The 11992-nt window shown below is 63.3% G+C and overlaps 1 protein-coding gene across 1 annotated transcript; it reads left to right on the forward strand.

Moving 5' to 3' along the window:
* Positions 1-26: 26 nt before the first annotated feature.
* PPM1J (protein phosphatase, Mg2+/Mn2+ dependent 1J) lies at positions 27-10221 on the forward strand (the record flags this gene model as incomplete). Its single annotated transcript, XM_026077241.1, has 12 exons — positions 27-157; positions 2352-2478; positions 3058-3366; positions 3935-4047; positions 4426-4492; positions 4585-4709; positions 5386-5470; positions 7293-7411; positions 7647-7710; positions 7978-8085; positions 8292-8443; positions 8572-10221. Coding segments are annotated over 12 exons (1548 nt in total), but the record flags the coding sequence as incomplete, so codon positions are not given.
* Between the last annotated feature and the right edge of the window lie 1771 nt (positions 10222-11992).

The following is an 11992-nucleotide window of genomic DNA, read 5'->3' on the forward strand; positions in this document are numbered from 1 at the left end:
CCGGTGCCGGTGCCGGGGGGGGCCCGTCCTTCTGCCGCCCGGCCTTCCTGCAGCTGACGCCCGAGGAGCTGCGGCGCGCCGACGACCACACGGGCCGCGCCGTGCAGAGCCCCCGCGACGGCCGCCGCCGCCTGCCCTGGAGCACGGGCTACGCCGAGTGAGCGGGGCCGGGGGGCGGCGGGGGGCGCGATCCGGCCTCCCTGGCGCCGGGAGGCTGCTCGTTCCCCCGGGTCCCTGAGGGCTTGCGACTGCCAGCGCAGCTTGCTTCCGTCGGGCACGAAAGCTCCTCTCGCTTTTAAGAAGGTTATTCGGGCTGAGCTCCGAGATAATGATAGCTATTCTAAATATACTCCCCTCGTCAGACAACGCTGAGCTGGCGCCAAGTCCTCTGGGCACCTTTTCTGGAGCAGGCCAGGTGCGTTTCCCCTCTCGGAGCAGCCCCATTGCTGCATCTGAACGGGGTGCTGGCTATTTCCTACTCTTCAGAATTAGGATGGGCAAAATCCTGCACTGAAAGGACTCTCCAGCCCTGCAAAGACCTACGTGAGCGCTTGGTGCTACACCCCGGGCAGATGTGCTTACTCCAGCTGGAGGATGACTTGCAGCCCCGGTGATGTTCAGATTGGAAATGCACCAAGCCCTGGGCTGGGATCATTAGAAACTAACTTGGGTAGAAGCTGGTCGGGGATACGCTGTGTTTGTTCCCCCAAAAGTGGTGGATAGGACGCCTGCTCTTTGAATGTCTGGCAGTGCACAAGCAATCAGTGCGCATTTGCACTGTTACCCATTGGTGAAGATTTCCAGCTCTTCTGTCTTTTTTATTTTCTGTACTTATCTGCAAAATACCCAGTGTTACAGATGGGGAACCGATGCTCTAAGGGGTGAAGGAACTGTTCCAGCTCATGCAGGAAATGTGAGGGGGAGTAAGGAATTGAAGCTGTCTTTGGAGAGGGACCTGATTTCAACTTCCCCTTTGACAGCCCGATTCTCTTCTCCTTTTACTCACTGTGAGTTTCACCCTTAATTGAAGGCAGGTGGGAAATGTTGGGCTTTGAAGATCAGCTTTATTGCTCAGCGGATGTCAGTCTGTTCCTGCATCTCTCTGCACAAATAGGCCTTCCTGATTGCCCTGGGAGCCCTCAGAAATGTTGATTCACCCCAGGAGATCCTGGGGTAAGAGTACCCTGTGCTTGATCTCCCAGGAGCAGGAACCTTGCAAACTCTGTAAGGAAAGAGTGAAAACTGCCCTCTGCTGAGCAGCAAGTCTTCTCTCTGTGACCCAAGACTTCTTTCTGCAAACCACTTGAAGAACTCGTGCCCAAAGAGCTCATCCTGTTATGAATCTTTACAACTTCCTCCCACGAGCAGGTTTTGCAATCTAGATCTGAAATCTGCTTTGCCAGCATAAACTGGCAAGTTAATGTGAATCTTTTTGTGAAAGTTCTGCTGGTTTCATCCTTCTGTCCTTCTCTCTGTCTTCTCTGAGCTACCTGGTCTCTGAGTGATGCTCTGCGTTTCACAGCACGCAGATGAGGCCGTGATCCCTTTGAGGATCTGGGTCCAGGCTCGGTGTGGGTGCATTGAGGCAGGTGCAGGTTCCCGGGCAATAGCTCTGCTTGGGGCGCTACGTGGGAGCATCCTTCCTGCGGAGCAGCTGGGCTCAGCCGGGAGCTGCTCTTTCCATCCCACGTAGCCAGGGAGAGCAAGGGATGGGCTGGCTCTGGCCAGTCTCTCTGAAGCTGCTGTGTGAAAACTGCCAGTCGGTAGATGGTTTTTGCCCCTTGTAAGGGCTTGCCTGCACTCGGAGCTGCTTAGGAACAGCTATTTCCAAATAATGTTGTGAAGCGACCACTTATTCCAGAGCAACAGTGCTTCTGTCCAGGCTGGGACTGAGCTACGCAGGGAAGTTTTCAGGTGCAGGGAGGTGGGTTCCTGCAGCCAAATAGCTTTTTCTGGTCACCTCCCTTTGTGGCTGCTCTGAAGAGCTGTTCTTTCGGGACCCTGCTGTTTCGGTGGGAGAGGACTGCTGTCACCCTGCAGATCATCCGGCCCAACTGATTTGGGAAGTCTTTGCTTTCCTGGCTGCTGCTGCCCAGAACAGGGGCAGGAGTACCTGCAAAGAGCATCGCCAGGGACGGGGGGGGACGGAGTAGGGGGCTGGTGGTGATGAACTGCTGCTGGGTGACCTCTTCCAGAGGCGTGGGGGGCCTAGCAGAGATGCCTGTCCGCATCCTTGTTCTGGTGTCCACAGAGGCAGTGAATTAGCAGCCAGTTTTCTGGAGTAACTGTGGACAAGCCCTGAAATAACTGCCCAGTGCACAAGAGCCTTTACACCTCTCTCCCTCCGGCAGGGTGATAAATGCTGGGAAGAGCCAGCACAACGAGGACCAGGCCTGCTGCGAGGTGGTGTTCGTGGAGAGACGGCCCAGCCCGCGGGGTCGTCTGCCGTCCAAGGAGGGCACCGGAGAGCTGGAGGGGGTGAGAGTCCGGGCGCTGCCGTGCTGCGTGCATGCAGGACCGCGCGGCCGCTGCCTGTGTCCGGCCGTGGCTGGGAGGGGATGCCCGGCAAGAGGATGCGAGACGGGGGCACGCGGAGACATGGGAGTCCTGGCCTCAGCGTGCCTGGGGATTCCCTTGTTTCCCGGGCCAGCTGCCTGCTCCTCGCCAGGCCGTCCGGGGGCTGGCCGGCGCCCGAGGGAGGCAGCGTGCCGGCACAGGCACCTCGGTGGCTGCGGAGGCGTCTGTTGCGCTGGCCCGTCCGTGCCGTGACCTCTGGGGGAACCAGCTGCCGGAGGAAGCCGTTTGCAGCGTGGGGTTCATGATGCAGCACTAGGCTCAAGCCAGGGATCGGTTACGTCCTGGCACCCTCGATCAGCTGCCGGGGTCATTCCTGCGCTGCGCTGGACCGGGACCAGGGAGCCGGAGGCGAAGCCCCGGGGTCCTGCTGTCCGGAGCTGCTCACTGCAGCCCTAACTCTGGCTGCTCGGACTCCGCCGACCTGTTTGCTCCCTTGCCTGATGCCCTGCAGGACTCCCTGAACCTTCCTCTCTTTCCCAGGGCGGAAAGGGCTTTTATTTCCACTACTGGGCCTTGTTTGATGGCCACGCGGGCAGTGGTGCTGCTGTCATGGCATCCGAGAGGCTGCACCTGCACATCTGCGAGCAGCTCCGGGACCTCGTGGACATCCTGCAGGACCCCTCCCCGCCTCCCATCTGCCTCCAGCGCGACGCTGAGCCGAACCGGGCGCCCCTCGTGGAGGACGACGGAGAGGTTCCCAGCGACGCTCTGCCGCGGTTTCACCTGGAGAAGGTGGTCTCCCATGAAAGCCTGGTGATCGGTGCCATCGAGAACGCCTTCAAGCACATGGTGAGCAAGCGCCGGAGTCCTGCGAGCGGAGCTGCCCTCTCCCAGAGACGCTTCTCTGGGCATCGTCTCGGAGCAATCCGCTTCGCTTTCTCTTTCAGCGTTGTCTCCGGTGCCTAGTCTGCAGGGAGAGGGCTCCAAGCAGGGCGGCTCCTGCCTGGCTCTGGTGCTCTCCCGTGCTTTTTGGGGGGAGAAGCGCGGAGGCTCTGCGTGGATGCAGAGGGTTTTATCGCGCTTGGTTCCAGCAGTGCCCAGCTGCTCTCCTCCGGTCTTGCTCCTTCCAGCCGCTCCGTGCCTCGGCGAGGCCGCGTGCTCGCCGCCCCCAGCCCGTCCATGCCTGTGCTGAGCCGGGAGGTGCTCCGAGCCCGGCAGGGAAAGGGGAGGCCGCAGCCCCGGCCGGTCGCTCCTCTCCCCCGGAACAGGCGCTCGCCTCGTTAGCGGCCAAGGTGCTGACGGAGCAGCAGAGGACTATTTTGGGCTGCTTGGACGTTTGCTCGGCTGGCCTGGGGACGGCGGCCCTGCCTTTCCCCGAGCTGCAGCCTCGCGAGCCTGTTGCTGTCTGTCTCCCCAGGACGACCAGATCGAGCGCGAGCGGGCGACCCAGCACGTGTCCGGGGGCTGCTGCGCCCTGGCTGCCGTCTACCTCATGGGCAAGTTCTACGTGGCCAACGCCGGCGACAGCAGGTACGGCGCGGCGGTGTGGGCGCGCGTGCCGGCCGGCGAGCACGGAGGAGAGCGCGCGGCGCGCTCGCCGTCGCCCGCGGGGCTGCAGGGTCACCTCTGCCGGTGGGGGCTCGCTCCCTTCCCTCCCCACGGCGTCTCTGCGGGGCGTCTCGGTCGCGCCCCAGCCCTCGCCGCCAGCACTGGCCTTGGGTGGGAGCTGGGAGGTGAAAATCACCCTCAGCAAAGCATTCAAACGTACACAAGAATTTTTAATTTTGGAGCACGTTTTATAGCAATGAACTGCTCCAAGAAAAGGGCAGGTTTTCTACCAAAACCGATACAAATCTATGTGTGGACAAGCCCTGTGGGAGCTTGCAGCCCAAAGGTTTTGACTCCTAGATATTTTACCCTGGATGCGTTACTGAAACTGGTCATGGATGTGTTTTTATCCCACAAGAAATACCAGGTAGGCAGTCCATCTTACGCTGAGAGTGAAGCTGTTTTGACTTGCCCTGTACCTACTGCAGGGCTAGCTTACCCTGACCAATGTCGTGCCAGCAAACGCAGGCCTTGGTAGAGTCATGGGAGGCTGGCGGATGCTCTTCCGGCTCTGGGACCGTGGAGAAGGAGGAGGAGTGCCTTCTTTTGTGCCTTCCTGCCTGGGGTTCTCAGAGCAGAGCGAGGTGGGACCACGACCAGAGGTCGGCGGTGATGAGCTGGGCTACGCGCCTGGCTCCGGTCGAGCCCTGTGCGGCAGCTGGGCGACGGTCTGGAGGCGTCATCCGTCGCTGTCGACACGGATCCTCGGTCCCCTAGGGCCTCCAGAAACGCCTCTCATAAGCAGGCTTTTTTAATGCATCGAAGGAGCAGGCTGTCCCCTCTGCCGGCCCCCGCGGTGAGGCTGGCACGCGTGGTCTGGGCGCTCGCTCCCACGTCCTGCTGCCCCGAGTGGTGCCGGCCGGTCCCGGTCCCGGCTCCCCGTTAAAGGAGGCTTCGCAGCCTCCGCGCTGCTCCTTCTCCCGCAGCATCCCTTCCTCGGTTCGCTCCGCGCTGTGCTCCCCTGCCCCACGCTTCTCCGTTTCCTCTCCCTCCCTCCTTCCTGCGAACGACCCGCGTGCCCTGCCCGCGTCCCCGAAGGGGCACGCAGGGAGCGAGCTGCAGCGCAGCCGGGGAAGGCTCCGCCGGGCAGCGGGACGGCAGCCGGTAGGGCAAGGCGTCGCTCTGGCCGGACCGTGTGCCGGGCTCCCCGCGCCGCGGGCGGGCGGCCCCGAGTGGACCGCGCGGTGGGACCCGTGCTTAGCCACCACCCCTCACGCCGCCTCTTCCTCGCTAACCTCATCCTTCCATGTTTCATTGCAGGGCCATTATCATCCGTAACGGGGAAATCATTCCAATGTCCAGGGAGTTTACTCCAGAGACAGAGAGGCAGAGGCTGCAGTTTTTAGTAAGAAAGACCTTTCTTCTAATCGCGTCCCTGCTAAACCGCCTCCCGGCCCCCTTCCCCGGCCCCTTGCGCTCCCTGCCTGGGCTCCCTCCTCCGCGGGAGGCGCTGGGGGACCAAGGGGCAGCGCCGCAGCCGGCGGCTCGCTGGAGGCGCTCGTCCGTCCCGGCCCTGCTGAGGGCCCCGCCGGCGCGGAGGGTCGGCGAGAGGCGTTTGGGACAGGGAGCGCCTCCGCTCGCTGCCGGGCTGGCCGGGGGAGCCCCGGTTTGCGGCGCCCGGCTCAAGCGAAGGCCGAGCACCTGGGCCTGGCGCGGCGGACCGTGCTCTAGGCGCGGGACTGTCCCGGCGGGATCCCGCGGACCCCGTTCGGCCCATCTCGCCCTGCACCCGCCGGGGGAACGGGGAGCGCGTCGCCCTTCGGAGCCGGGCGCCCGCGTCCCGCCCGGCCGTGGAGCGGCAGCACCGGGCTCGCCTGCGAGGGAGCCGCTGCGCGTGCGGGATGAGCCCGCGCCTTCTCCCCTCGCCCGCCTGAAAAGGCTGCAGCGCAGGTGCCGCGTCCTGCTTTCTGGCCTGGCTGCTCCCTCGAGAGCCGGGGAGCTGAGGTGTGCCAGCTGCCTCCTAGCTTCCTTCCTGGAAGCGCCCTGCTGCTGCCATCCTGGGCAAAGCCCCGTGCCAGGCGGCGGAACCTTATCAGCTTGTAAAGACCCCTCCGACAGCAGTGCGGGGAGGCGGCGTTCGTGCTGGAGGAGGCTTTGCGGGACGTGTTTTCCTGGCTCGGAACGTGCTTGGAAAAACACCAAGGCGTGCCGTCTTCTCCAGTCTGTTTCCAAACAGCCCAGGGAGGAGGAAACGGCCGTGAGCAGGGTCCTCTCCCGCGGGCCGTGCCGGACAGGGCAGGCCGAGGGCCAAGCGTGCCCGGGATGGGACTGCCCCTACCCCGTGCTCCTGAGGGCCTTTCTCCTTTCTTCCAGCTCCCCTCTTTCTCCATCACCATTTCCCAGCACCGCTCGCACCCCTGTTCCCAGCGCCGCCTCCCGGCGCCTGCATGCCGCGCTCTGGGGCGGCTCGGGCTGCGGGTGCGAAGGGTTCCCGGGGCCACCTCCGGCGTGGAGGGTTTGCTCGCGGCGCACTGGCTGTTTTAGAGGAGCAGGTCTTGGCCGCGGTCTGCAAGTCTCCTGTGATTAACACCTTTAAGGGCGTTCAGGCATTGCGTCCCCGGGAAAAGCCCTCTCTTTGCTGAGCGGAGCGTGGCGGGAGCTCTGCGCGGTGGGATTCAACGCCCGCAGGGGCATTCGTTGTTGCCTGGACGCTGCTAGCAGACGCTCGGCGCCAGGAGCCGGGGCTGGCAGGTGTCCTGGCACGGGGCCCTGTGCTCTGCCGCTCGGGGAAGGTGCCCTGCGTCGCTTCTCGCGCCGTGCCCTTTCTGCGTCACGGCTGCAGCTGGGGCAGTGCTTTCTGAATAGACCCGGCGGCTCTTTTCCTCAGGCTGATGCTGTTTTCTGTGCTGAGCTTTGCAGCCCCAGGGAACTTTGCAGGTCTGACTCTTCCTAGGCAAATTCCAGCTTGTCCTAGAATTTGCCCTTTTGCATTTTTGATCCCTTTTGGTCTGGTTATTCCCCAAACCTCTCCGTGCAAAAGCTTCACCTGTTTTGCTCTGTGCTGGCGTGGCTGCCCCTAGCTGCTCGGCAGAGGGGACCGGTGCAGCCCCGGGCGGTGGAGCGGGGAGCCGGTGCTGCGCGGTGCAGCCTGGCGCCCGGGCCGTCCCCCGTGCGGCTCGCAGGGCACTCGCCTCGCGCTGCGGCTGAGCCTGGGCGTCCTCCCGCAGGGCTTCCTGAGGCCCGAGCTGCTGGGCAAGGAGTTCACGCACCTGGAGTTTCCCCGCAGGATCCAGCCCAAGGAGCTGGGGAAGAAGATGCTCTACAGAGACCAAAGCATGAACGGCTGGTAACGCTGCTGATCCGCGCGTGGCACCCTGCTCCGAGGGACGGAGCCCTGGTTCCCGCGTGGTTGCCGGGCTCCGGCCGCGCCAGCCCTTGCCCTTCCCCTACGTGGCCCGCCGCGCTCCGGGTGTCCGGGTTCCGGTCCCTGACGGATGCCTCGCCACGTCCCAAGCAAGCGACGGGGTGCCGAGAGCCTTCACCTGCCTGCTGACCCGTTCTCTCCGGTTTATTTTAACCAGGGCTTACAAAAAGATAGAAGAGGATGACCTGAAGTTCCCGCTTATCTATGGGGAAGGTAAAAAGGTAAATTGCTGTGGCGCGAGCCGTGCGGTGGGGGGCTCGGGTGCTGCGGGTCGCCGCTCCCCGAGGGGAGCAGGCATCGCAGCGGGCTGCAGCGCCGGCCCTGGCACACGTGCGGGGGCCGTTTTCCACCTGCCCGCGGTGAACTGGGGGTTTCCAGCCTGTTCTCGCTGTGCTGCGGCAGCTCCAGCACTGCGCGCGTTTTCCCAGGTGGGAAGAGAGGCAGAGATAGTGGCCTGAGGTTTTGTCTTGGCTTTGCCTGTTCTCCAGGCTCGGGTGATGGCCACGATCGGGGTCACGCGGGGCCTGGGAGACCACGACCTCAAGGTGTTCAGCTCCAACATCCACATCAAGCCCTTCCTGTCCTGCTTCCCTGAGGTGAGTCTGGCTGCCCAGTCCCTCCTCGCTGAAGGCTTCCTGCAGCGCCTGGAGCTGGTTCAGGTGACCAGATCCCCAGCGCGCCCAGCACGGCGGCATGGAGCAATGCCAGCTCTGACCGGGGCCGGCGGCGTGTCCAGGTTGTCTCTGAGCCCCTTCTGCCCCCCGTGCCCCTCACCCGCGCGTCGTGCCCCGCTGCTTCGCAGGTCAGGGTTTACGACCTCACGCAGTACGAGCACTGCCCCGACGACGTTCTCGTCCTGGGCACCGACGGGCTCTGGGATGTCACCAACGACAAGGAGGTGGCTGGCGTGGTGATGGAAGTGCTGACGAGCTACGAGCCCAACGACCCGTGCCGGTGAGCCTGGGGCAGGCTCCCGGGGAGCCTCCGGCCCCTTCCCCCCTTGCCAGGGGCTGCCGCACGTCCCGGTGGGGCGGCCGCGGGGCCCGGGGGTCGCTGCTGACCCCGTGCTCTGCCCCCGCCAGGTACACCGTGGTGGCCCAGGAGCTGGTGGTGCGGTCCAGGGGGGTCCTGAAGGAGCGTGGCTGGCGGCTGGCCAACGACAAGCTGGGCTCCGGCGACGACATCTCCGTCTTCGTGATCCCTCTGGGCGGCCCGGGTAACTACACGTGATGCCCCGTCACGCCGGGGCGGAGGGGCTCGCGCTGCCCGCACGGACACCAGCGGGGCACCGGAGCTGCCGTGGGGCCGCCTCTGCGGGGAGCACGTGTTTCCTGAGCCGACTGCAAGAAGAGTAAGAAACCCGGAGCCTCCGTGCCCCGGGCCCCTGCCCCGAGCATCCCTGCCCGCCGCTGCGTCCCAGCCCTGCGTGCTGTCAAGTCCACGCGGAGGGAAGGAGAGGGGCCCCGGGCTACGGGGGTGGTTTTCGTGTTGCCGTTTTCTTGATTGCTGTGAAAAGCCTAAACGCTCCCTGGCTTCTTGGTGCCTCCTTCGCACCTCCCCTCTGGGCCTGGGCGCGCTGGCTGCAGCGGCGTGCGGCTGCCGCGGGGCGCGCGGGGGCCAGGGCACGCGTACCTCCAAGCGTGTGCTCACTCTGCAAACGTCTCCTCCGCTCCCCGCCGCCCCTTGACGCTCGCACCGTTAGCACTGGAGCTGCTGCTACTGCACCGGTGCCGTTGGGACGGGCGCCGCATCCGGACAGCACCGCGGCCGGGAGCGGAGTGCTGTCGGTCCGTCTCTCCTGCTGGCAGTCGGGGTGACGCTTAACCCCGCAGCCTTGACGGGAGAAACCAGGCTGCGGGTGGCCCTGGTAGTGGCTGAGCCCCGCGACTGACGCCCTGGCTTTGCGCTTGCCCTCCTAGGCTGCTTGGGCCTTCATCCCGAGCTGTTTACTGTGTCTTCGTCTCAGGTTTTGGGGGATGCGGCAGGTGCTCGGTCACTGCGGCACACTGAAGGCACCTGCAAAGGTACGAGCCTGCTGCACTTGTCCAGCGTTCGCCAGCCCTTGGCTGCGTCGTGGTTTCAGCCCACCAGATCCCCTCATGCCTTGGGTCACTGCTGTGTTTCTAGAGCCAATTATTTATTATTAATTAAAGATGAGTGGGAGAATGCCCAGATTCAGAGGTTAGTTTTGGGGAACGGGAGAGTATGTATGAATATATGTCTATATTTTTGGTCAGTTCTAGTTTGGGCACTGCTGAGCACCAGTTATACACAGAGCAGCCCTGTTCAGCCAAGCTTAACAGCTTAACCGTGCGGCACCGATCTGCTTAGCCGAGGGCTGGAGACCAACAATAAAATCTGCTTGCTGTGATTTAAAAGAAAAAGACAACTCCCTCCCTTTCCTTAATGATCTCAAAGCTGGTGCTGAGCAGCAGTTGGTCTCTGCAGAACCGCTCGTTTTGTGCCACGTGCTGCTCTGACCTGGCAGATGAGTTTCCTGGACCTCTGCCGAGCGTCGCCCCTTCCAGAGCGTGGGGGTGCCATCCTGGCAGCCGGGGGGGGGCTGGCCTTGGCCCCTGTTTTGGAAACGCACTGCGGCACTGGCGGTTTCTCCATGTCCTGCTGTCGCTGGGGGCAGCCAGCACTTGTCAAGTGTCGCCTCTGGTGAATGTTGTCTGTCTCTTGTAATCAGCAAGATGTAAATAAACTGGGTGCACTTAATGGGAAGTGAAAGCTATCCAGCATGATTTTAACCTACTGATATCCCGGGTGCTGAAGGGAGCATGAAGCGCTGCGCAGGCTGGGGAGACTCCTGCGGCGCTCGAATAGAGGGTTTGCTGCTTCGCATCCCGCCTCAGCGTCTTGCAGGGCTCCTGCAAAAGAGGCTTACTAAAAGCTGACGGTTTCCCTGCCCATCTCCTTCCTGCTCCCTCCGGGTCAGCCCTGAGGGCGGAATCCCTTTGGCGGAGAGGGGACGTGCCAACTGGGCAGCTGTGGATGGAGGCAGCTCCGTCGGCTGCAAATCCCGGGGGAGCACCGGGAGCCAAGGTTCTGCGGGAGAGGGAGCGGGAGGGCCCCTTCCCAGCCTCCGCAGGCTGCGCCGGCCGGCGTCCCATCCTGGCTGCAGCCTCCTGCGCCTCTAGGGCACGACCACAGGCTGCTGCAGCCCGCTGGAAGCGTCCCTGCCGTCACACTTCACCCCTTGCGTGCAAGCGCTCATGCGTGTTTCCTTGCACCCCCAGTTCTCCCACGTCCTGGTTTGCACAGCCCTGTCCCCCCGGAGTGGCGCTCTCCGATGCTGGTTGCTGAGAACAGGCTCTGCTTTTCCGGGTCACTGCTGGGAGCTGTTGGATAAAGGCAAGGAAGCCTGGGCAGAGGTTGCATTTAAAGCTTCCTCTGTGGTTCCCTTTTTTTCTCTGGGAACACTTCCTATGGAGCCAGCCCCTGGTCCGGAGCTTGATAAATTAAGAAAAACCATCTCCAAGCCCTTAAAATAGAAACAGTTTGTGTGCCTGGGTCTGGGCCAGGACCCTGGAGCTGCCTTTCCCTTCGCTGAGTCACGGAGACGCCCTGCGGCGGCAGGGAGCAACGGGTGCCCCCCCGGCCGCCGCCTGCCAGGGCAGCGCTGGGTGCAGCCCGCCGGCTCGTTCCCGCGCGAGTGGCCGCAGCGTGGCTGGCGAATCCTGGCCCCCGCCGCTGCCCTTTGCTGGGCTCGGGGCTCTGCTAGGTCCCCCTTAGAGGGGATGTGAGCTCTCAGGGACAGAGGTGACCCTCTCGTGTCTGCGCCATGCCAGCGCAGTGGGAAAACTGACCTTCCTGGGCATTTCCATAGGGAGTAGCCAGCAGCCAGATAGCCTGGAAAGCCAGGGCAGCACCCAGCAGGGTGAAAGAAGGGTTCAGCTGCTGGCCTCCTCCTCCTCCTCCTCCTCCTCCTCCTCCCCCTCTCCTCTCCCTGGAGCTGCTGCTTTGGCGACAAGCCTTTCAGGGCCGAGCCTGCCTTTCAGTAGCTCTTGGCACTGCCATGGTAATGCTGATGGAGGGAAGGCATTTCCTGAGAGATGTGCTTGGATGATGGAGGTTCCTGCCGGGAGAGTGCAATACATGATGCTCTTTGCTATTAGCCCTGTCTGGAAGGAGGATGTGGGTGAGGTGAGCTCAGCTCTTCCTGGAAGCGTCTGCTTGCTCCTGGAGCTGATCGAAAAAATGGGGGGATGCTGTGATTGCTTCTCTCCCTTTCTGGCGTCAATAAAACAGGGAAAAATATTTCCCGGCTGGCTCCACAGGTTGGCAGCAAACAGCGAGCCCGCAAAAACGCCTCTCCCTTTCTCCCTATCCGTTACCATTCCTGCTCTCCCCCGGGACAAGGATCCGGCCCCGCGGCCGGGGGCCCCGCTCCCACTTCGCTCAGCTCCTGGTGCCTGGGGCAGCCCGGGACGTTTATCCTCCAAACGCGGGGAAATAGCGCAAAAGCGGCCGTCCGGGGCTCGCGCGCGGCTGCAGGGG

This window comes from Apteryx rowi, unplaced genomic scaffold (assembly GCF_003343035.1).
Source record: "Apteryx rowi isolate R43461 unplaced genomic scaffold, aptRow1 scaffold_45, whole genome shotgun sequence".
Taxonomy (NCBI): domain Eukaryota; kingdom Metazoa; phylum Chordata; class Aves; order Apterygiformes; family Apterygidae; genus Apteryx; species Apteryx rowi.